The sequence below is a fragment of the Moschus berezovskii genome, chromosome 12 (assembly GCF_049115385.1).
Source record: "Moschus berezovskii isolate FMDL1 chromosome 12, NW_MosBer_1.0, whole genome shotgun sequence".
Lineage (NCBI taxonomy): Eukaryota > Metazoa > Chordata > Mammalia > Artiodactyla > Moschidae > Moschus > Moschus berezovskii.
In genome coordinates this window covers 65148055-65171841 of record NC_142471.1, presented here as the reverse complement: position 1 = coordinate 65171841, position 23787 = coordinate 65148055, and the positions used below count along the sequence as shown (strand labels likewise).

General features: G+C 54.4%; 1 protein-coding gene across 4 annotated transcripts; it reads left to right on the top strand.

The window, feature by feature from the left end:
• The first annotated feature begins 855 nt into the window (after nucleotides 1-855).
• Nucleotides 856-22540, top strand: LOXL4 (lysyl oxidase like 4). 4 transcript variants are annotated; one of them, XM_088842248.1, is made up of 16 exons: nucleotides 856-982; nucleotides 3375-3442; nucleotides 5363-5677; nucleotides 6696-6874; nucleotides 7761-7966; nucleotides 9411-9449; nucleotides 9609-9828; nucleotides 10737-10920; nucleotides 11077-11231; nucleotides 11963-12130; nucleotides 13181-13343; nucleotides 15970-16213; nucleotides 17286-17401; nucleotides 18404-18540; nucleotides 18894-19005; nucleotides 21275-22540. In XM_088842248.1, exons 3-16 carry the CDS (start codon nucleotides 5398-5400, stop codon nucleotides 21343-21345), a joined length of 2274 nt encoding a protein of 757 aa, XP_088698374.1. In that variant the 5' UTR covers nucleotides 856-982; nucleotides 3375-3442; nucleotides 5363-5397; the 3' UTR covers nucleotides 21346-22540. The 4 variants fall into 4 exon arrangements, with proteins under 4 accessions (XP_088698374.1, XP_088698376.1, XP_088698375.1 ...); XM_088842249.1 differs by having other exon boundaries at nucleotides 885-1009; XM_088842250.1 differs by lacking the exon at nucleotides 3375-3442 and having other exon boundaries at nucleotides 884-982.
• Nucleotides 22541-23787: the final 1247 nt, after the last annotated feature.

The following is a 23787-nucleotide window of genomic DNA, read 5'->3' as shown; positions in this document are numbered from 1 at the left end:
TGATCTATGATTCAGGTATCTGGGTACCCAAGGAGGCTTATGGGACTCCCCTCTGTTGACCTCTCCTACTTTGTCTTATTTCGCAGTCTCCCCCCACCCCATCCCCCAAGGGCCAGAACGTCCTCATTCAACTCTGTAAGGGGTTGTAGTGGAGAACTGAAGTTTTCTCCTTTACAGTTTACTATGCTAAGGGAGCAAGTCCTATCTCTTGGGGCTCAGTATTCCCAACTGTACAATGGGGAGAACAGAGGCCTCATGCCCCGGCAGTACTCAATAAACTCAGAGGGTGCAGGGCAATGAAGAGGACCGACTGTTACTCCAAAGACAGCACACCTGCACCACACCATCCCGGACCTAATTAGAACTGAGTCCCCTGGGCCCCTTGCCGGTCCCTGCAGAAGGGAATCTGCATTGTCCTAAGTAACCAAGCTGGTGGGACTCGGCCCCTGGGACAGTCCCCTTCGAGGCCCACTGAACGTAATTCCCAGGTCAGCCCTGGGGTTGGGTGTACCACCCGGTTTGCAGAGAAGGAAGCTGTGAGTCCTCCGACGGGGACTCACGAGGCCACAGCGGGACTCGGCCGCCCGCTGGCGCTGCGCCGCCGTCCTTTCCCGGGAACTCCGATCCTCCCACAATCTCTCCTGCTGCAGCGCGTCAGTTCCCTCCACGGAAAACAGCTGCCCCTCGACCCCCTCAACTTTCTCGACCCCGGGCTTTGGCAGGCCAGCGGGCGCCGGGCCGCCCTGGATCGCGTCCGGGTGGGGGTTCGCCGAGCCCTCGGAGGGGCCGCCCGGCCGGGCGGGGCTCCCGCCGAGCCCAGGTCCGCCCGGGGGCGGGGCCTGCGGGCCTCCTCCGCGGCGGGCGGGGTGGGGGCGCCGCGGGCCGCAGCCGGATAAAAGGGCCCCCGGGCGCCCAGGAGGCCGGTTAGCGCTGCTCGGCCGCGGAGTCCAGGTCCCAGCCCCGCGACTTCGCGCTCCAGCCGGTGAGCCCCTGCCTGGTGCCTGGCCAGGTCTGTCTCTAGCTGTCCTGTCTGCCTGACTTCTGTCTCTCTGGGGGGTCTGCAAGTCTCTGAGGGTTCCTGAAAGCTGGGAATGGGAGGGATGGGGGTCCCCTGGACAGTGAACCTAGCCCCCTAGTCGCTCACCAACCTGTTGCCAGTGGAAGTGTCCAAGTTGGGGAGCTTGGCCCAAGGCCCTCCCTGGGTGGTGCATTGCGGCCTCGGGTGCCTGCGTGTCTTGTTTGTGGACACACTGCGGGTAGCCCAACCATTTCTCTGGCCTTCTCTCCCCAGTTTGGGGGCGGGGCAGGAGAAGGGGCAGGTGGGCTGTGATGTCTTTCCTGTGACTTAGGGGACACAGAGGCATAGTGGAGCCGGACTCTGGGAGGAAACAGACCAAAACTGAGTGTGCTGGGGTGGCCCAGGGGTTTGCCCAGGGTTGGAGATTGGAAGGGAGAGGTGAAAGGTAGGCAGAGGGCTTCAACCTCACAGGCCCTATGCCTGAACACGTGGACATTTGTCTGCACTGTGTCAGGCCGCCACAGCCAGTGGTCCCAGGGAGGATATCAGGGCTGAGGTTGGGGGGCCCTCACCCCCTCCCCAGAGAGCTAGAGAAGAAGCTTCTAGTGATTCCCAAGGCTGGTTCCTACCAGGATACCACCCCAATGCTCTCTCCTCAATACCCTTGGGCACTTTCAGTCCCCCTAGCAGGACCAGGTCAAGTCAGGTGCTACGGTCCCCTGGCAGCACCTGGTTCAGGTGCCTGTCTCCTTCAAGCTGGCAGGATCCTGGATCTGTCACGTGGTTGCACTCAGCACTGGCAACCAGCCCAGTGTCCTTACACCACGGCGGGGTCATAAATCAACCAGTAGCAGGGTGGAATTTCATTCATCTCCCTGCCTCCTTTCCTTCTTCCCCCTCCTTCCATGTTCATCCTTCTCTGAGAGCCCAGCTCTGGAACCATGATGCCTGGGTTTGAATCCTGCCTGGGCAAGTTACTTAGCTTCCCAGGGTCTCATCTTCTCATCTGTCAAGTGGAGATGTGTTCAATAAATATTTTTTTAATGGATAATAATCGTGATAACTTGTTAACTTCCTCTCCTCAGCCTTCCTTCTCCTCCTTCTGAGCCTCTCTCTCCTTCACTTGGGAAAAGCACTGACACTTTGGAGGCTGCTTCCTTCTCTAAAGAGACTTCTCAGCCTGGTCATCTTCTCTGTGCTCAGCGCTGGGGGAACAGCTGTGGGGAGACACTCCTCTGGGTTGTGGGGACAGGAAGCAAAGACAACAAGTGCTAGGAAGGTTCGGGGTCTGGGCGGGGGGGGGGGCGCTTAATGGAGGGGTAGCCTTTGAACCGGGTATGGAAAGATGTGTAGGAATTTAACAATCTGAGCTAGAGGGAAAGGGTACTCCAAGGAGAAGGAGCAATGAGAGCAAAGGCTTGGAGACTGGGAAATGGAGGATGTGTTTGGGGGAACGTGGGTCGACAAGTGTGATGTGAGCAAAAGCTGCAGAGGCAACTGCAGCGGGCAGGAAGGCTGAACTCTCCCTTTTTTGACTCGGTTCTTGCCCATCCACTTACTGGGGGGCTTTCATGGGAGGGAGCTGCTCTAGCACCCAGGGTCCTTCAGCAGAGGCCCACCCCCATCCCCACAGAGGCTCCTTGGAGGGGAGGGAGCCTGTTGGCCCAGGGCTGCCCACAGCCTTTCATGCGGTCTCCACAGTACTCTAGGGATGTCAGTCACACAACAGGCCTGCCCAGCCCACCTCTGGCCCATCACAGCATGTCCGGTGCCCCCCTGTCAATTTAGAGGAGCTGCACCTGCATCTCAGAGAGAATGTCTCACATAATTTGGTGGCAGAATGAGGAGCATCCTGACTCCTGCTGTTGGGGAGCAGGGTCATCTCTTAGGCCAGACCCAGTGTGATCTCTGGGACCTAACAGCTGGAGGGCCTGGAGCCCAATTCTCCCATGGTGATTTTGGTTTGGCTCAGTCCCTAGCTGGCCACCTCTTCCTTAGGGGTGCACAGAAGAGGGAGTGGGGCATCCCAGGCAGCAGAGAGCACTCTGCATGTGGTGACAGCCAATGGGGACCCCCACTGGCTCCTGAGTGAAGAAAATGGTGCTTAAGTCTGTGTCGGAAGAAGTATGGAAAAGAAGGGTATCGGTACTAGGGACTCGCTGTTGAGTTGGGGCCACCCCCACCAGTCCTTTTTTGTCCAGGCAGGGGCTGGGACCAACCTCGACAAGGGTTCTATAGTATAGCTGTTTCAGTTGCTATTAGTAATAGCTAGCTAACCATTGAGAATTGCTCTTCTAAGGGTTTAACATGTACTCATGCATTTGATCTTCACAAGAATCCTATCCCCATTTTACAGAGGGGGAAGTTGTGGCATTGAGAAATGAAATAATTTGCCGAAGACCACCCAGAAACCAGCCAGTGGAGGTAGGATGTGAACACAGGCACTTCACCCCCAGTCTGCCTGCCTAAGCACTGTGCTGTGCCGCCTTACATCCTCAAATCTGCAGATCCTTCAGGGTGCCAGCTACATACCTGGCACTATTCTGGGCCCTGGGGCTGCAACACAAAGTCCCCGTTCCCGTAGAGCTTCATTCTTGAGCTCATTTATGCACTTCTAGGTGCCTACTGCCCCCAACCCTGGGCTGGCCAAAGCAGGAGGCTTGGTGGCTAAAGGAGATGGGGCTGGGTGCAGGAAGAAATAAGGACTGATTCTCAGCCAGAAACTAGCTTGTGGGGAAGGAAGGGGCAGGAGGCCCCTTAAGACCCTCCCTACTGAGAATTCCCAGCTATGGAATCCACCCCCCAACCCCCAAGAAGAGCAGTGGCCATGGAAGAAGGGGGCCTCTCCCCAGAAAGAGCCTCTTTAAGACTCAAGCACTTACGAAGTAGCCAAGGACCCAAACTTCGTCCATCTGCTCCTCTGGGCCGGCCTCGGCTGCCCATCAGCAGGAGAGCTGGCTGTGCAGGAGCTTCAACACCGGTGGCTGCAGATACTCTGACAGCTGCAGTCGGGCATGACTGTTCTCTGTGCTCCTCCCAACATTGCTACCAGGACCAAGGCTGCTAACACATGAGGAGGAAGAGGATCAGCCCCCAACTCGTTCCCTATGGGGGCCCAAAGAACATCTGACGATAGCCTCCTGGACATGGGGGCCCTCTCCCCTGTCTGGTCACGGCCTCAGATACTCCCATGACCTTCACTTCCTGCTGGATGAAGGGCAGGCGCTCCACATGGTGCACACAGCCCTTGATCTTCTGGCCCCAGCCTGTGCCTCCACCTCGGTCCCCTCCAGGTCGCTGATACTACAGTACAGAATTAAGCAAGGGCACTCCCTGCTCTTGCACAAACTCACCTCTCTCCTTCTTTCTTCCCTATTCTTTCCCCTTTCCCATTGAGGAGAACTCTTACTCCTGCGGCAAGGCCCTCTTTAAATGTCCTTTCTCTGAACGCCTTCCCTGACGCCTCATCTCTGAGCTTCATGAGGGCAGAGAATAGTGTTTGACATGTTTACTTCTTTGTCCCAGCACCTGGCCTGATCATTGGCCTGAAGCAAATATTCCAAAAACATTTCTTGACTCAGTGTACAAATCATGTACCTCCTAGGGGTGGAGCTTGCTATGTGGTTTGGGCAAGTCTCTAGGTCCTAATTCCTTATTTCTTGAGTCAGGAGGTTGAACCAAATATCCCGCACCCCTCCAGCTTGAACAGTCTAGCTCTTAGGGGCCCGCTTTTCTACAGGCATATGCTCAGTCGCTCAGTTGTGTCCAAATCTTTGTGGCCCCATGGACTGCAGCCTGCCAGGCTCCTCTGTCCATGGGATTCTCCAGGCAAGAATACTGGAGTGGGTAGCCATTCCTTTCTCCAGGGGATCTCCCCAACCTAGGGATTGGACCCACATCTCTTACATCTCCTATATTGGTAGGCAGATGCTTTACCACTAGTGCCATCTGGGAAGCCCCTTCCTCCATAGGAGACTACATCAAAAACAGCTCTTTACTGAGCACTTACCATATGGTAGGCTCATGATATACCCTTTGTCAGTCTTTTATTCAACACTCACAGCAACACAGGGAGGTAAGGATTACTACCCTCACCTTACAGATGAGGAGACTGAGATTCAGGAAAACTAAATTTATGGCCAAGGAATGCTGGGTTTGAGCCAGATGGACTAATCTCAGAGCCCAGACTCAATCTGTGCCACCACACACACACACCGCCCAACACCCCAACACACACACACACACACACACATTTGGAAGGGCCCAGGCTGTCCTTTGTCTCTGCTAGCAGAAGAGGCCTGAGGTCAGAGGTGGTGATCATTGTCATGTTTACTTGTTTCCCAGGTGCCTTGACCCCAGCTGCCCTTGAAGTCACCATAATGTGTTTCCTACTAGCCGCCCTCCCACTGCTCCCATTGCTCCTGCTGCTGGGCCAGGCCCCTCCCGGCAGGCCCCAGTCACTGGGCACCACGAAGCTACGGCTGGTGGGTCCCGGCAGCAGGCCAGAGGAGGGCCGCCTGGAGGTGCTGCACCAGGGTCAGTGGGGCACCGTGTGTGATGACGACTTCGCGCTTCAGGAGGCCACGGTGGCCTGCCGCCAGCTAGGCTTTGAGGGTGCCTTGACCTGGGCCCACAGCGCCAAGTATGGCTCAGGGGAGGGTGAGTAACTGGTGCTGCCCTGCAGAATGACAGGGAGATGGCAATGGGCTTCTCTTGGGGGTGGGCTCCCTGAGACTCCAACAGAACAGATGAGACCCCCACTCACCCTTTAATACCCAGCTCAAATGACCTGTCCTACCCTTGCATTCTCATTTGCAATGAGGTCATCACCATTGCCACCATCACTACCACTCAACTCTAAGTTCTTTGAACATAGCAATTACATACAATGCATGTGTTCATGCATTCATTTCAGTCATGTTTATTGAGCACTTACCATGTGGTGCAGTTCAGTTCAGTTCAGTCGCTCAGTCGTGTCTGACTCTCCGCGACCCCATGACTCACAGCACGCCAGGCCTCCCTGTCCATCACCAACTCCCGGAGTTCACTCAAACTCATGTCCACAGAGTCGGTGATGCCATCCAGCCATCTCATTCTTGGTCGTCCCCTTCTCCTCCCGCCCCCAACGTTTCCTAGACTCATGATAAAATGTGTGCAGTCATTTCAGACATGTCAAACTCTTTGTGACCCTATGGACTGTAGCCCCCCAGGCTCCTCTATCCATGGGGATTCTCCAGGTAAGAATACTGAAGTGGGTTGCTATGCCCTCCTCCAGGGGATCTTCCCAACCCTGGGATGGAACCCACGTCTCCTGCGTCTCTTGCGTGACAAGCAGATTCTTTACTGCTGAGCCGCCAAGGAAGCCTACCACACACAATACCTGCTCAGCAAATGCTGATGAGTGAATGACTAGATGGATGTATGAGGGAACAGATAGACCTAATTGCTAGACCTACCTGGCATTTTCCAAAAGCAGATTCATTGAGATCTGATTCTGAGAGGAGGCAGTAGGCAGGGTTGTAGATACCAAGCTCCCAGGAGAACCAACTCCTCTCTCCCACCCCCATTTCCCACTCAGATTTTGGAAGAGGAAAGTGGGGTCCTATCCAGGAGGCACAGAGCCCATGGCTTACCTCTCTGCGCCTGTCCCCAAGCATCACTCATGCTCTCCCCACAGGACCCATCTGGCTGGACAATGTGCACTGTGTGGGCACCGAGAGCTCCCTGGACCAGTGCAGGTCTAACGGCTGGGGTGTCAGTGACTGCACTCACTCAGAGGACGTCGGGGTGGTGTGCCATCCCCAGCGCCAGCGTGGCTACGTTTCCGAGAGGGTCTCCAATGCCCTCGGGCCCCAGGTGAGGAGGCTGTCCAGGCCCTTGCCTGAGCTGAGGGGGTGGTCAGGGAATGGAGGGCCTCCAGGTGATGAGCCTGGAAGAGGAGGGAGAGGCAAGGGAGCGGAGGGCGGGCTGGGAAGTGTCCCTGGGGCCCAACACCTGCTTGTGGCTTGGAGCAGGTGCACAGACAGGGCCCCAGCCTGAGGCAGGCGGGCAGGGACTCAAGGCTGGGCCTGCCGGGAATCACTGAAGCTGCTCTCCATGAGAGGGTAGGGGGTTGCCTCACCCACAAGGCCCAGCCGCAATTGCTGTGTCTTCCGGGCACAAACAAACCGGAGCTAAAAACAGCCCAAGCCAAACAACAGGGGCAGGCAGGGTAGGTCTCTGACTCTTACCCTCTGCTGCTGGGCAAACTCAGCTTGAGGACAGCTGACCCAGGCCCACTGACTGGGGCGGCCATGGCGCAGCTCCGCACTGGTCTAAGTCATTCAGGGCCAAGGTGGGGGGCTCAAGGACCAAAGGATCCTCCTGTGGTTTCAAGCAGCTGGTCGGTGTCCATCCTCCACCCTCCCCAGGGTACCATGAAGAAGGTCCCCCTGTGCCTAATGGAAGCCTCCCAAACTCCAAAGGCTCCCATCCTGAGCCCAGGGAGGGTGTGGATCTGCTTGGTCTTCTCTGGGGTTTCAGGAAAGGACCCTAAACAAACCGAGCTTCTGCCTCATACTCACTGTGTGGCCCTCGGCCCCTGCCTCTCCATCTCTGAGCCTCCGTTTCCAGCCCGTCCAGTGAGGGTGCTGGGTGGCATGATCTCTAAGTGCTCCAAGCCCCAGCTTTCCCATGTGAAGACCTGCAGTGGGCTCAGCAGGGGCAGGACTCCTGGGGCCCAAGGAGACCACACATCCTGCAGGACCAGCGGCTGGAGGAGGTGCGGCTCAAGCCTATCCTCGCCAGCGCCAAGCGGCAGAGCCCGGTGATCGAGGGAGCCGTGGAGGTGAAGTACGAGGGCCACTGGCGGCAGGTGTGTGACCAGGGCTGGACCAGGAACAACAGCAGGGTGGTGTGCGGGATGCTGGGCTTCCCCAGCGAGGCACCTGTCGACAACCACTACTACAGGTAGGAAGGCACCACTACAGGTAGGAGGGCTGTGCAGGAGGCGGGGTTGTGGGGCAGTGGCTGAGTGTGTGCGCGCGCATGTGTGTGTGTGTGCACGTGTGTACATGTGTGCGCGCGCATGTATGTATTCATGTGTGTGTTTCTGTCTGTGTGCATGTGTTTGGGACCTTGCAGACTGCAGTGAGACTGGCAGGAGTGGTGTCTATAGGAGGACATTCAGTGGGTATTGGGATTGGGAGGGAAAGAGGCCCAGCCAAGGAATGTCCCTGGATTTCTGGGGTTATGGATCTCTCAATAATTAAGAGTGAAGATGAATTTTCAGGCCCTGGGAAATACCTTGAAACAATCAGAAAATAAATATCGTACTTGCCAATCAGATAGAAAGAATTGACTGTAGCACAGAATACTCCCAAAATGAAATGCAAATAAATGTAAACGTGTGTCCCTGATTAGAAAATTAGACCTGAAAAAGATTCAGTGCTGCCCACAAGGACAGATGGTGTGGGTTCCGGTCTAAGCTTTGCTGATAACAGGCTTCAGGTCCTTGGTAGGGCATCCGGGCCTCAGTCATCCAATCCGCAGGGAATTCTCTGAACCCTGACCCAGCAAATTTCCTCGACTCGGATCTAAGCCAGGTTCTGATTGGGTTGTGTGTAAGCCAGGCGTTGGGTGGGGAGGCATTTGAGAGAGGAGACATAAAAATATTCCATCAGAAACGTGACAGAACTGTCACAAGATTGCATCAGTCTGTAAATGATTACCAGTCAGGGTTCTACACGCTCTGATCAGTGAGTGCTTCGTGTGTTTCTCATCAGGGGATAGATCTCCCACAGGATGTGAGTCATCTACTCTTACCCATCCCCAATCAGTTGTTCTGCTGTGTCTGACTTAGCTGACCCTAGTTTCCAAGACCAGCCACATGGCTCTATCCTTGGGCATGACTGGGGTCTGGGTCCCTGACTCCCGGCTGCCCCATAATTGCACATCTGGGCCTGGCTGACTTGCCTACCACCCATGAGGAAGGCAGCCCTGATTATAGCCTCATACTTCCACCTGTCCCCAGAGGACCTTTGCCTGGGCCCCTTATCATGGGGTTGCTCCCTAAAGGCTGCCCTTCAGATAGACTGGGGAAAGGGCGAGCTTGGAGCTGCCTGCCCCAGGCAGCCCTGTGCAGAGGGGAACCCACTTTGGGTTTAGTCAAGGGACCCTGCTGGGCCCTGGAAACCCCCACAGAGTTTCCCTCGCTGTGAAGTGGAGATCGTCTTTATCTGTGGAGCGGCCACCCTCTCAGACTGTGGCGAAGCTCAGCATTGAAATAAGATTTGTGAACAAGTATACCAACTGTGAAGTCTAGTGCAAACACAAGCACAGCTCTGAGGAGCCAGGGTGACAGAGCTGGGACTTCTGCATCCACTCCACTCCCCACCTGTTTGCTCCCCTCCAGGAAAGTCTGGGATTCAAAGATGAAGGACCCCAACTCTAGGTAAGGAGTAGTACCCTCACGGGAGGATGCAAGTGAGGTGGCATGAAAGGCCTCCTTCCTCCCCCTTCCCCTTCTGCAGGCCCCTCTCCCCTCCCCAATGTCTTGCCTCCCAGAGTCCTGGGAACCCCTTCTCCACCCTCAGTCTCGCTTGTCTTCCAGACTGAAGAGCCTAACGAAGAAGAATTCCTTCTGGATCCACCGTGTCAATTGCCTGGGCACAGAGCCCCACATGGCCAACTGCCAGGTGCAGGTGGCGCCAGCCCAGGGCAAGCTGCGGCCGGCCTGCCCGGGTGGCATGCATGCTGTGGTCAGCTGTGTGGCAGGGCCCTGCTTCCGTCCTCCGAAGGCAAAGCCTAGGCGCAAGGAGTCCAGGGAAGAGGTGGGTCCCCAGGGCCCTGCCTGCAGGCCTGGAGGCCCAGGCCCCACTCACAGGACCCTGCTCCCTGGGGAGGGACTGACCAGTGGGAGGGGACTCTCCAGGAGAGTCAGGGGAAGAGGGGGATGAACCCCCCATCAAGGGGACATTGGTTCAAACCAGGAGGAGAGCAAGTCCCAGAATGGTTGAACTTTGGGATTTATTTAAAAGGGCCCATTTATAACCCTACCATAAATGGAAAGCTGACATCACTGGCCAGGAATAGAAGGTAACCATAAAAACTGTAATTACACTGTCGCTGCATCCCATTGAGGGCCGAAGGTATTGAGCCCGAGCCTGGCCCTCATTATAAAAAGCAAAGAGCAAGTGCTGGAGAGGCGTTGCAGGCCGACGGCTCCACGTGAGAGGGTGTCCTCATGGTGTAGGAAGGGATGGGAGAGAATTAACGGAAATGGCTTCCCCACCGTGCATTTCATTAACACCACGTCCCCGCAGGTCTCTCAAATCATTTCACAGATCTGCTGGGGAAGCACTGCTCTAGGTTCAGCCCTGAAGGACAAAGCAGCAGTGAGGCTGGGTGAGAGGAGGGGACTGGCCTAGTGATCCGGTGGCAGGTTGTGGAGCCCAGGGACCCCAGCTCCTGAGACTCTTGTTGGGGCTGGAATTTGTTATTACGTTTGTTATTGTTATACAATAACAATTTATGAATTTATTACTATTATTATTGTGGCGGTTCTCTGTTACTGAGGAAGGGGGAGAGGATTGAGGAAAACGACTTATTCAAGGCAATAGCTGCAGGAGTCAGAGATGAAACTAGAACTCCAGTACCTGGCTCTGCCTGAACTGAAGGGGCGCAGCCCCTGTGCCCGGCTCCTCCTTGCCCTCCCTGAAGCCAGGGGTTCTCCCAGCAGGAGATGAAGGTGCGCCTCCGCTCGGGGGCCCAGGTGGGCGAGGGCCGGGTGGAGGTGCTCATGAACCGCCAGTGGGGCACCGTCTGTGACCATGGATGGAACCTCATCTCCGCCAGCGTCGTGTGCCGCCAGCTCGGCTTCGGCTCTGCTCAGGAGGCCCTCTTTGGGGCCCAGCTGGGCCAGGGTGAGTGAGGAGGCCTGGGGTGGGGTGGGAGAGCCTGGGTGTGCCGCTGGTCCATGCCTGGTGGTCCCGGGGTGCTGGGGCCCAGGGCAGCTGCCATAGGGGTGAGGCTGCCAAGGTGGAGCCTCACACGGCCTTTCTCCCCGCTCCCTGCTGTAGCGCTGGGGCCCATCCACCTGAGTGAAGTACGCTGCAGGGGATACGAGCGGACCCTCAGCGATTGCCCTTCCCTGGAAGGGTCCCAGAATGGTTGCCAGCATGACAATGATGCTGCCGTGAGATGCCACATCCCTAACATGGGCTTCCAGGACCAGGTGAGCTCAGGGCTGGGCAGCCCTGAGATAGCCCCGGACACTGCATGCAGCCAGTGGGGAGGGTTTGTGAGAGGCGGCTAGAGCTCTGGGCCCCAGAGCCTGCCTGGAGCCAGCCTGGACCACCCTCTCCTCTGTGAGTCTCCCCTGGCCTGGCCTGCTTCCCCTCAGGGCCAGGCTTTAGCCTTCAGAGATGGCAGAGTCTCGAGGGGACTGACTCTTCAGGTGGATGGGCTCGCCCGCCCCGGCCCCTCAGGTCCCCCTTGAAGTTGAGAGAGAAGCAGCCCGTGGGCAGAGGGCCGCAGGGTATCAGCACCAGGGAGTGGTCCGAGTTCAAGCGTCATGCTAACGTGGATTGTGGGCAAGTCTCTCTTGTCTCTGACCCTGTTCTCTTCTGTAAAATGGGGTCAGCTGTCCTGGAGGGTCACTGTGAATGTGACGATAGATATGAAAGCACTTGGCAATTGGTGAGTTATGATCAATGGCAGGATTTCAGGTAGATGGACGGCAAGGCCTGGGTGCAGGCAGTCTGAGTCAACTTTCTCAAACGGGCAGGGACTTTAGAGACTATCCAATAAAATGTCCTCACTTTACAGAGGAGAGCAACCCAGAGAAGGGTGTGTCACGTCCAGGGCTGCGTGGTGAGCTGGCCTGGACAGGTCTCCCAGCCAGCAGCCCCGCGCTCTCCCCCTCCTAAACTGGCCCTGCTTCTCACACACCCCTGACCATTGCAGGTGCGCTTGGCCGGTGGGCGCAGCCCCGAGGAGGGCGTGGTGGAGGTGCAGGTGGAGGTGAACGGCGTCCAGCGCTGGGGGGCCGTGTGCAGCGACCACTGGGGCCTCAGCGAAGCCATGGTGGCCTGTCGACAGCTTGGCCTGGGCTTTGCCAGCCATGCCATCAAGGTAGGTCTCTGCCATGCTAAAGCTGCTGACCCTTCATTCATTCAACAATTAGGTATGAGTGGAACTATGCACCAATAAGTGCTGGGTGCTGGCGATCCTGTGGTGATCAAGACTCAGTTCCTGCCTCATGGAGCAGTCCGTCGCCACGCAGTCACGTGAGGGAGACGGTTTTTCCTAAAACCTTCACACAGCGGGCACACAACTGTATCTGCAGAAGAGATGAGCAGATGTGCGCCAGATGAGGTGGGGGAGGAGTAAAGAGCCCATGTGAAGACCTTGCGGCCAGAGGACACTTGACTTGGTTGAGGAAATCAGGGGTGGAGTGTGGCTTCTAGAGTGATCGATCAGTGTGAAGTGCGGGGGTGGAGGAGGGGGCAGGAGCAAGACCATTCAAAGCCCGCAAGGCAGATTTCTTTTTAAAGATTTCTTCCTTGCTGTTTAGCAAACTGTTGGGGTGGGGATTACTGTGAATACAGAGGCACACACTATTGCAGCTGCCCAGCTGAGAATGTTGCTGGCTTGGACGGGGCTAGCGGCAGTCCTGGGGGAGACAGGTGGATAGAGTCAAAAGATATCAAGGAAACGAAATCAAGAGGCCGGGGGCACGGCTGCCATGGAGAAACTGCTTCAGCTTCACCCACAGTGGCCTTCCTGGCAGTACTGGGCACCCTTCGCCCTGGAGAACTGGGCTCAAACCTGAGCACAAGCTGAGCACAACATGGAGGGCTATATGAAGAACAGCTCGGGAACTGGGACAGGCCTGAGTGGACAGGAAGGGACCAGGACCATTGTTTTCAAACAGCTGCGGGCTGCCATCAGGAAGAGTGATGGGAACAAGGCCAGTGGTGGAAGCCACAGCAGTGGATTTTGCCCTCATACATGGAAGGTCTAATACCAGAGGGGTCCAAAGTGGCATCACTAAAGATTTTCAGGCCGAGGTTGGGCACAGCTGGGTGAGGGTGGTCAGCCGGGGTCCAAGCCTCAATGGGAGTCAGGTGATTCTAAGAGCATGTCTCAGCCCTGACTTGGGGATGCTGGCTATTTCCTTAGGACACCTGGTACTGGCAGGGGACGCCGGGAGCCAGAGAAGTGGTCATGAGCGGGGTACGTTGCTCAGGCACAGAGCTGGCCCTGCAGCAGTGTCAAAGGCATGGGCCAGTGCACTGCTCCCACGGCGCTGGGCGCTTCTCAGCCGGAGTCTCCTGCACAGACAGTGAGTAATGGGAGGGGCCAGTGGGATGGGTGGACGTGGCTCCTCTGGGTTGCCAAGCCTGCAACTCCCATCCTCAGGGAGGGCCCTGAGGGCTGGTTCCAGCTCCAAGGCCCCAGGGTTGGGAGTGGAGGGAGGGCTGGATGTGGAGCTCCAGCTCTGTTATTGCCACGTGTGGCCAGGTCACCCGCCACATGGGGAAACAAGCTCTGCCCAGCTCATGGAGTTAATGTAAGAGTTAAGACAGAGAGTACCTGACAATGTGAGGATACACAACAGTGTTTTTCGGTGTTTGTGTCATGACCAATAGTTTAAAAACAGCAGCAGCAGCATGTTACATTTAGTAAGGATAGTATTTTTCTCTTGATGCCATGTCTGTGTGTCACAACATAGGGCTTCCCAGGTGGCTCGGTGGTAAAGAATCCACCTGCCAGCGCATTAGATGTGGGAGACTCGAGTCTAGTCCCTGGGTCAGGAAGATCCAGGGAGGATCTTTCTTCCTAGAGAAGGGCATGGCAACCCACTCTAGTATTTTTGCCTGGGAAATCCCATGGACAGAGGAGCCTGGCGGGCTACGGTCCAGGGGGTTTCAAAGAGTCAGAGACAACTGAGCGACTAAGCATGCGTGCACATCACAACATAAAATATTAATATATTTCTTACTGTAGTTTGTAGTAAGAAAAGAGTTTGAAAGCTGTTGTAGAGAGTATAGAAATGTAGGACACATGGGCCTTACGGTGAGCTGTGGGATTTACCCAAAAGGCTTTATTTTAGGTCAAGACCGTTTTGAGGCATCCATCTACCCCACACCCCCAGATTCTTATGGCAGCAGCCTTTGTTTGACATATGCCAACCAGGTCTGGGCCAAGAACTATATCCAGTCCAGAGGCTGCAAGCTGCCACCGACCCAAGTAGCCACATGACTTCCTCCCAGCTAGGTTTCAATGCCCAGACATCCTTCAGCTCGGTCAGCAAGCTTAGGGCTTTCACTCTGATTGGCACCCACTGGAAGAGCGCCAGACGTTACAGCACATCCTCCTCTGCAGGGTGAGGGGGCTTCCGAGTGGGCCTCTGGTCACGGCTCCCACAGTACTGGGGCCGGCCCCCACTCTCTCCCCTCCGGGACACTGTGCCCCTCGATGGAGGGGCAGCTTTCCTCCTGAACTCATTTGATACTTCACAACGGCTGAGCACAAGCAGCCAACCCACCATCCCTGTGATCATCCCCATTTCTCCTCTGTGATTTTTCTCATTTCTTTCTTGCCTTACCATCTCTTCTTCTCTCTGAAAGCACTCCTTTCCCTCAGAAATTCTAGGGTGTGCCCGTGGGCATACCCTTGTCCATCTCCAAAATATACCTCAGGCATTCCAAGAGCATTTAGTGATAGTACAGACATCATCCAGCAAACAGCTCCCACTGTGCTGCCCGTTCACTGAAAATAAACCCGTGTTCCCGTCTCACCATTGTCAATGATGGCTCTGCCCCAAATCTAAACTGTAACCCAGTTTTTGCATGAACGAGCATTGAGAATTGGCAGTTTTCTCTCTCGATGTTACAAGGCAAAAGCTGTGGATCTCCACATTTCTGCACTGACACACAAGGGACCGCAGTGATGGCACAGTGGCTCCGAGGAGGGAAAGAGCCCCTGTGACAGGAAGGGAACCGGACAGGCACTGAGCAGCCTGTGGAGATGCAGGCTCCAGCACGGGGGACTCCATGCACCAGGGCACGCAGTGTCCCAGCGTGAACACCCGTGGTGGCCATCAGGGTTGAAGAGGAGCCTTGGAGGAAGTATGGTCTCAGAAAATGTAGCAGAATGGTCCAGAACAGCAGAGCCCAGGAGCGGGTTCAGAGGTGAACTCTTGCACTCTCCAGCCCTCTCCCTCTCACACTGCAAGAACTGAGGCTCAGAGAAAGAGCTGAGGTGACAACGCCTGGCATCAGCAGAGCTTCCGAGAGGTTATATGAGCCAGGCTTATAGGAGAAAATGTACTCTACAAAAGCAATGCTAGCTTACGTCACTGCATGCTTGCCACGGGCCACACCGTGATCTCAGCACGTTACAGGTACTATCACACTCATATTATTCATTATTTGCATCTTACATGTGAGGAAGATGATAGGCGAAAGGATAAGCAATTCCCCTAATAGTGTAGACAGAAATTAAGCCAAGACAGGAACCCAGGTGGCCTAGCCACGAAGCCAGCAAGCTCCACTGTGACGCTGGCAGCCTCCCAGCTTAAGGTGATAGATCTCTCCTGTTAGGAGAACTCGTACCCCTGACTCCTAATGCGTGCTGCGTGCTAAGCCACTTCAGTTGTGCCCAACTCTTCGCGACCCCGTGGACTGTAGCCCACCAGGCTTCTCTGTCCATGGAATTTCCCAGGCAAGAATACCAACATAGGTTGCATTCCCTTCTCCGGGGAATCTACCTGGGGATCAAACCCAGGTCTTCTGCATTGCAGACAGACACTTTACCGTCTGAGTCACCAGGGAAATCTTCTGACTCCTAAACCGCCCTACTCTCCCGGGCCCTCCAAAAGCACTCAATCTGGAGGCAGGCCTGTCCCCTAGGCTGGAGAGCAAAACCGGCTACCTCCCTCACCTTGGCATCTCCATGGTGCCCAGGTGCCCCGGATCTCGTGATGAATGCCCAGCTGGTGCAGGAGACGGCCTACCTGGAGGACCGCCCGCTCAGCCTGCTGTACTGCGCCCACGAAGAGAACTGCCTATCTCAGTCCGCTGACCGCATGGACTGGCCGTACGGACACCGGCGTCTGCTACGCTTCTCCTCACAGATCCACAACCTGGGCCGGGCTGACTTCCGTCCCAAGACAGGGCGCCACAGCTGGATTTGGCACCAGTGCCACAGGTGAGCGCCTGCTCGGGCCTCAGCCCTTAGGGGGCCAAAACCAGGGTGCGGGGACCCAACTAGTTTGGTCCTTCCTAGGAGGGTGGGTGTGAGCTCAGGGAAAGAGCCTTCCTTCCTAGACGTGCTGCCAGCCCCACCTCCAGGAGGCAGTGAGGAATCCCGAGCATCACCTGGCTTTTCCATTGTTCTCTCACCTGCCCTGGACATACCCATGATTCACCTCCCCTGTGGTATCCTATGGAGTGGTCCTCACCAGCAGAGCTGGTCTCTGTTAGAAGGATATTTCTCTGGGGGCCTTAAGCCTTGTCTTTAACAGCCAGGTGAGATGGGGACTCCTAGAAACCTGGAGACCCAAAATACCCATCCCGTCCAGAATGCTGGCTCTGCAGAAAAAGCTGGTTGATTTCTGTAGCAGCAAAGCGAGGCCCCCAAGGAGGAGCAAGGAAACGCCGCTGGTGCTGGAAGGGGACAATGAGCATTCTTTCCTATCAGCAGCTTCCAGCCCAGACAGAAGGAGAGACACTGTCTACAACAAAGGCAGAATGGAAAAGGGTGTTTTATTTCTTCACACAGCCATGGGTGGGGAAAACTGAGAGGAGCGGGCAGTGACTTTGACTCAACTTCACTGAGATAATAAGCATCTTTCCCTGTAGCATGGACGGAGTTGTCATTAGAACTTTACTGGAAACAATGGTAGCCATCTGGGCCCAGGCTGACAGGGAGCAGCATAAGCATCCCTCCACGCTCCGCAGCTCCGCTCCTGGGCTAGTCTCTGGTCGTGTCCCTTCCTTCCACTTGCAGGGCTCTGGCCTTGTAGTCAGGCAGCATCTCCTGGAGCTTCGACCTCTCCTCACCTGGCTGAGACCCTGGGGGATGGGGGCAGCTGTGTCTGGCTGCCTGGCAAGAGTGCCAGGAAAGTAGGGTCATACTAATCTTGGGTTTGGGAGGGAGAAGGGCACTGCCCTGCTATTATAACGCTCCTCTCTGGGTAATGATGGGGCCTGGTGCCTCAGTCCTCCCTGCCGACTCCTCTCCTGCTGCTGCCAGGCTGACAGCCATGCCTCTTCTGCAGGCACTATCACAGCATTGAGGTCTTCACCCACTATGACCTCCTCACTCTCAATGGCTCCAAGGTGGCCGAGGGGCACAAGGCCAGCTTCTGCCTAGAGGACACAAATTGCCCCACAGGTACGTGGTTTCCTGTCAGCATATCCTCCTCTGTCATATTCCCCTGGCCCCTTTGGGGTCAGGACCCCTCTGTCCTGCTCAACAGCCTTAGGCATCTGGAGACTGTGGCTTGGCAACAGTCAGCACTTGAGGCAATTCAAAAAGACAAATTTCTGGGAATTCCCTAGCTATCCAGTGGTTAGGACTCTGTGCTTTCATTCCTGGGTTCAATCCCTGGTTGGGGAACTAAGATCCTACAAGCTGTGTTGCACAGCCAAAAAACAAATAAAGATGAATTTCTTACCTTCTCTACTTCCTCTGTATTCCCAGCGGATTGTATGTTATTGTTTAGTCATGAAGTCGTGTCAGACTATTTCCATGGACTGTAGCCCATCAGCCTCCTTTGTCCATAGGATTTCCCAGGCAAGAATACTGGAGTGGGTTGCTGTTTCCTTCTCCAGGGGATCTTCTCCAGCCAGGAATCAAACTCACATCTCCTGTTTTGGAAGGCGGGTTCTTTACCAGTGAGCCACCTGGGAAGCCCAGCGTACTGTGTGCCACTTTTAAAATACTTAACGCTTTTTTTGGATAATAGTTGCTGACCTGTTTCACTTCCGCTGATCCTTTGAGGACATGGATTGTTTGATTCCTATTTGCATACCCACCATTCGTAGCCCTTAGAAAGGGCATGGTGAAACACCAGGTTGGATGGACAAGTGAATTAGCAGAGAGGGCTGAAATCTTCCAATCACATTTCCTAGGTCAACAGGAATTTTCACTAGAGCATCCAAATAAATGACCTCTGTCACAGATGGACTTTGGTACAGTGCTGGATTTGTGCCTAGTAGGACTCCTGGCTCTGATAGGCAGAATCTTCAGGAAGCACAGGTCCCTAGTCTGACTGCATTCAATTGGCAAGGCTTGTAGGAGGATTAAACGTTGAAGGATGTGAAAGACGTAGCAGGTGCTTTGTCCCGAGCACCTATTGAGAGCCTCAGTCACCATCAGTACCCTCTCTTACAGGAATGCAAAGGCGCTATGCGTGTGCCAACTTTGGGGAACAGGGAGTGACCGTTGGCTGCTGGGACACCTACCGACATGACATTGATTGCCAATGGGTGGATATCACAGACGTGGGCCCTGGGGATTACATCTTCCAGGTAAGGGGGCTTCTCCATTTCTTCCAGATGTTCTGAAAGCTCTCTGAGATCAAATGAAGGAAGAGCTTCATAAATAGGATCTCTGACATGTCTGGCACTTGAAGGGGCTACACTGTAGGGGAAAAAAAAATCAGGATCCAGGACTTAGGTTTGAGCCCTGAGTCAAGGAACAATGGGCAAGTCAAAACTTAGTCCCCATCTATAAAAAAAAGAAGGACATTAATGCCTAATTCCTGGGGTGATTGTAAGGATTAATGAGGAATACCAACACACTTTGCCAAGACTGCATGAAATGTAAAGGTTATCACAGGAGCCAAATTGCCTGTTTTCAGCCAATGCTTCTCTCACTCCAGGTGGTCGTGAACCCCAAGTTTGAGGTGGCAGAGTCCGATTTCTCAAACAACATGATGCGGTGCCGCTGCAAGTACGACGGACAACGGGTCTGGCTGCACAACTGCCACACAGGTACCTGCGGGCCACTGTGCGGCCATCCCCACGCGGGATTGGGGCACTGGAAGACCCTCAGCATCCCTTTGTGCAAGTAGAGTGTGCGTGTGCAGGCTGGGGATGGAACGGAGGTGAATTTCCTTTGATAGCTTCATAGAAGGTAGAGTTCCAGAACAAACTTCACCCACTAACTACTTCCATGTCCCTCTTTATCCTTAAGGCTGTTCGGGTTGAAAATGCAGTCTCCCGTCTGTTCTGGAATCTTTCTGTTACTTCACGCCGAGTCAGGATTTCCTTTTCCAGTCTGTTACTATTCCCTTTCCTTTGATAGGATCTTAGTTGTCTCCATCCCAGGCTGGCTGCCCCACAGGCAAATGTAAAAGTCCCCTAGATCTGTGCTGCTAACTCCAGCTGTGATCCCTGCTTACATGGAGAATAGGGCTCTGGATGCTTGCAGAACTGGTAGTTTCAAAGAAGCAATGATCCAGTGGGGACAGATACACCCCAGAGTAAGGAGGTAGTTGCCCCACTTGCCCGTAAAGAAAGGTAGAGGTTCCTGTCTTCAACCTTTAAATGCTTGCATTTGCTGTGGGGTTTGTGCATTCACACCCACACTTTGCACATAGTGGGAGGAACAGACTCATTCATTTAGTCGACAAACATAGGTTAAGACCTATCTTCATGTCAAACACTGTGCCAGGCTCTGGGAACATAAATAGGAGTAAAATGCAGAGCTGATTGTCAGGTAGGGTAAGCAAACATGCAGCTGGATACCCCAGTCCTACTGAGCACCCCAAACCACTGTGAACTAAGGCGGAGCAAGCAGAGTGGTTTCTGAATAGCAGCCTGGAGGCCAGTCAAGATTCCCCAGTGCTAAGTTGTTTCAGTCGTGTCTGACTCTTTGCAAGCCTATGGACAATAACCTGCCAGGCTCCTCTGTCCATAGGATTCTCCAGGGAAGAATACTGGAGTGAGCTGCCATTTCCTCCTCCAGGGGATCTTCCCAACCCAGGGATTGAACCCACATCTTTTACATCTCCTGCACTGGCAGGTGGGTTCTTTACCACCAGCTCCACCTGGGAAGCCCAAGGTTCCCCAGAGGAAGGGACATGTGTGCTGATTTCAGAGGGGAGACTGAAGTCAGAGGGGAGGAGCAGGAGAAAGAGCATAGCATTTGGCCTTAGAAGGTTTCACTGGGCACCAAGACGGTGAAGAAATTTCCACTCAGAGAAGTCTTCTCTATTGTAAAATAGGGCTATGTACCCAAGTCCACTCGTGTTCTTTGCAGGGAGGGTTATGATGGTTCCTGCTAAGAGAATGGACTTTATCCTGTGGACTTCTGGAAACCAATAACAAATTTCAGTCAAGGAGGCAAGAAGATCAGATTTATGTTTTCAAAAGATAACTCTAACAGTGGATGAAGACAGTGAGGAGTAAGGATTTGAAAACTATGTGACTGGAATAGATTCTGTTGCCATTAAGCAAGACAGGAGCAGGAGAGGAATGAGGAGTTGGAGCCTAGAGACTTAAGGCTGCCGGCGTGGAGGCAAAGGCTCCATAGCACCGGTGGCAGTCTGCACAGGGTCCAGGGGAGCGAGGAAGGAAACAGCGCAGCTCTGACCTCTCAAGGGTCCTTGCAGGAAACAGAGGGCACACTCAGGTGCGAGTATGAGGTTATTTAATGAGAGGACTATCCAAAGGTGTGAGCAGGACCAGGGAGAGGAGGATGTTGAGATATCCAGGGATAAGGAAGACTGAAAGGTTGCTATCACTTTGGGCTTAAGCGAGCAAAGGCTGCCCTGGAGCCAGGTGAACACTTGTGCTGAGGAGGGAGGAGGGGCTGGTGGGGCTGGAGTCACAGGAGCCATTGCTGCAGGACAGGGGAGGAAATAGCCCAACCTCTCCTTCCATCCTCTAGTCTCTTGTTGCTTCCCACTGAGCTAAATCAACCAAAAGGCAGAAGAGGAGGGAGCCAGGGTGAGGCAGTCTCTAGGGCTCCGAGAGAACAAAGAAGGATAGAGAATGAATGTGGGGAGGGAGCAAGGAGAGGGACCAAAGGAGAGGGACCAGCACAACCCTCCCCACTTGATAGCCCATTCTTTCCCGTGTTCCTGCAGCTAGGCACCTGTCGGCATCTAGTTCTCTAAAACGGGTCGTTGTCCGTGCCCACGACTAACCCAATGGAAAGGCCAAGGCAGACAGGATGTATTGGTGTTTGTGAAGTTGTCAGTGAGGGAATGGGACTCTGGTGAGGTCAGCTACTTACCTGTCGTCCTTTGGTCCACAGGGGACTCATACCGAGCTAACACAGAGCTGTCCCAGGAGCAGGAGCAGCGTCTCAGGAACAACCTCATCTAAAGCCGTCACCGCACGCTCTCAGCTGCTGCCCACACACCAGATACCTCAGCTTACTGGAGCCATGCCCTTCACCGAGCCCTGACGCAGAGGGAAAGGGGCCAGCGCCAAGAGGCACCAGGAACCCGTTCAGGAAGCCTTTAGATGGCAAGATCACCAAACCGGAATGGCACCGCTCCCTCAGGATGGCTCTGGGTCTGATCCCTGGGGGCCTCTGGTCTCTGGACTATGGCCTCCAGGCTTTGTTCAGCTGAGCTTCTCTCCTGTAAGGAGACCTGGTCTTCCTGGGATCTTGTCCCTGAGCTCCTGGTTCAGGAGGTACCAGTTCCTTAGGAATGGACTGTGTCCTGGCTCCCCATCTAAATGGTGCTTTGCAGATGTCTCAGAGGAGGGCCAAAATACACAGGAGTCAGCTCTCTGCTAGAAGCTCTGAGTGACACAACTTATATCAAGGTCACACCTGGCAGAGAAGCTGGTGAACTGAGTCCCTTGCTTGATCTGTCCACACTTAGAACTCAGCTATCATGCTCTTCAAGAGTCTGTTCTTCAGTGTCCTTACCTTTATCCTCCTGCACATATGGGCTATTTCTAATGTCCTTGGAGGCTTAGGCCTTAGGCATCCCCTTATCTCCTGATGGGCCCAAACCACCAGTTCCTGAGTGCTTGAGACGGCAGGATTCACAGAAGTGGCCAGATACAGCCTTCCTGTAGAGCAGCAAGAGAAGGCCCAAAAGAAAGTTGACTGAGGCAATGTGGACCCTAGCTGCTGCCAGGGTCTCTGCCAGGGAAAAATACTTGTCATAAATCCAGCAGGCGAGATCACTGTGCATCTCAGGCCTGGCCCTTAACATTTAGGTTTCTGGAGTGCACTTTCCATTGAATAAATTTTTGAAGTGGAAAGAACATCAGTCAAACAGGCCACTCATCTCTGCAGGAAAAAGACAGGTCTAGTAGAGTGAAGGCTAGACTATGGAGAAGTCAGAAGGGGGACGATTTAATTAAGGATTAAACCTAGGAAAGGCCACCATCTCTGCTCGATGTGGCTGTGATATGCTCTTGCTCAGGTGAGGTCAAGATCCTATGATCTTCTTGGATGTGATTCTTAATCCTGTCTCCACTTGGACACACTTGAGAGATGATCTTCACGAGTCTGACGCCCTCATGCCAATAAAGGTTGCTCACTATGGACTGCTACGAAGCGAGGCTGGCTGTGATTCTTGGCAGTTCCCAGCACACGAACTCTACCCCTTTTCTCTCCCGGGGACCTGGTTTCTTAAGATGTGTGGGACGCACCTGCTACTCATGCATCCCCTGGAGGAGGGCATGGCACCCCACCCCAGCATTCTTACCTGGAGAGTCCCACGGATAGAGGAGCCTGGAGGGCTACAGTCCCTAGGGTCGCAAGGAGTCAGACATGACTGAAGCGACTTAGCACGTACCACACACTGCTTCCCAATCCCCTCCCTAGAATCCATGGTAAATCATGGGCTGGAAAGGTTAACAGATGAGCAGTAGGAGAAAAGAAGGAAAAGTCCACAGATGGTAAACTTCTACAACCAAGGCTGCAAGGCTCAAGTGATTGGTGGCAGATGGGGCAGAATTACCATAGTGCTCCCAACCCCACACGATAGGTGCCCCTCCTCAGGGAGTAGAAAGGGATATCCACCCTGGGGTATCCTCTGTGAATACAGAGAAGGGCTTTCTTCCTTCTTCTCCTTTACCTCCCCTCTTCTCAGCTTCCTCGTCTCCTTCCTTAGGCAGAGGGAGCGTTATACTTTGGCATGGCAGTTTAGGTAAACAAGGGAAGGACTGATTTCCTGTTGGATCCAGCAAACATCTCCCAAACAGTAACAACATTATAGTCACACATGCAGCTAATGGTCTGCGAAAGAATGTGTGGCTGGTGGGGGAGCGTGTGGTGACTGATGACTAGATTCCAGCACGGAGGTTACCCACAGCTTCTGGCTGGATCCGGTTTCCAAGAAGGCCGGGAAAAGCAGGCCAGGCGGCCAGCCACCGGCTCCACTCTCAGTCCGAGTGCCCACATCACACGTGTGATAGGTGCAGCCAGTTCCAGTTCTTGGAAAAAGCTATGTAAGGGTTGTGTGTTACGCCTCTGAGTTGAAAGGGAAGGACATGGGAAGATGTGGCTGGCATGAGTTGCAACTAAATGAGGAGTGTTAACAGAATACCAACCACCGAATTCCAGATGGAACCAAAAAGTCCGAAGACTTTTCCCCTCGGCATTCTTCAGTCCACAGAAACTGAAGTGTTAGGAGCTCAGCTTACCATTCCGACGCCTGATTTATTCCTATTCCACAAAGACTTCTATTCTCTGAGGAGTACACTGGAAATCACGGGAATGTATCTTTCTACTATAAATTCCAGGCAGTACTGGGATTCACATGTTCAACATATCGGAAGCAATATACGTGCATAGCAGAG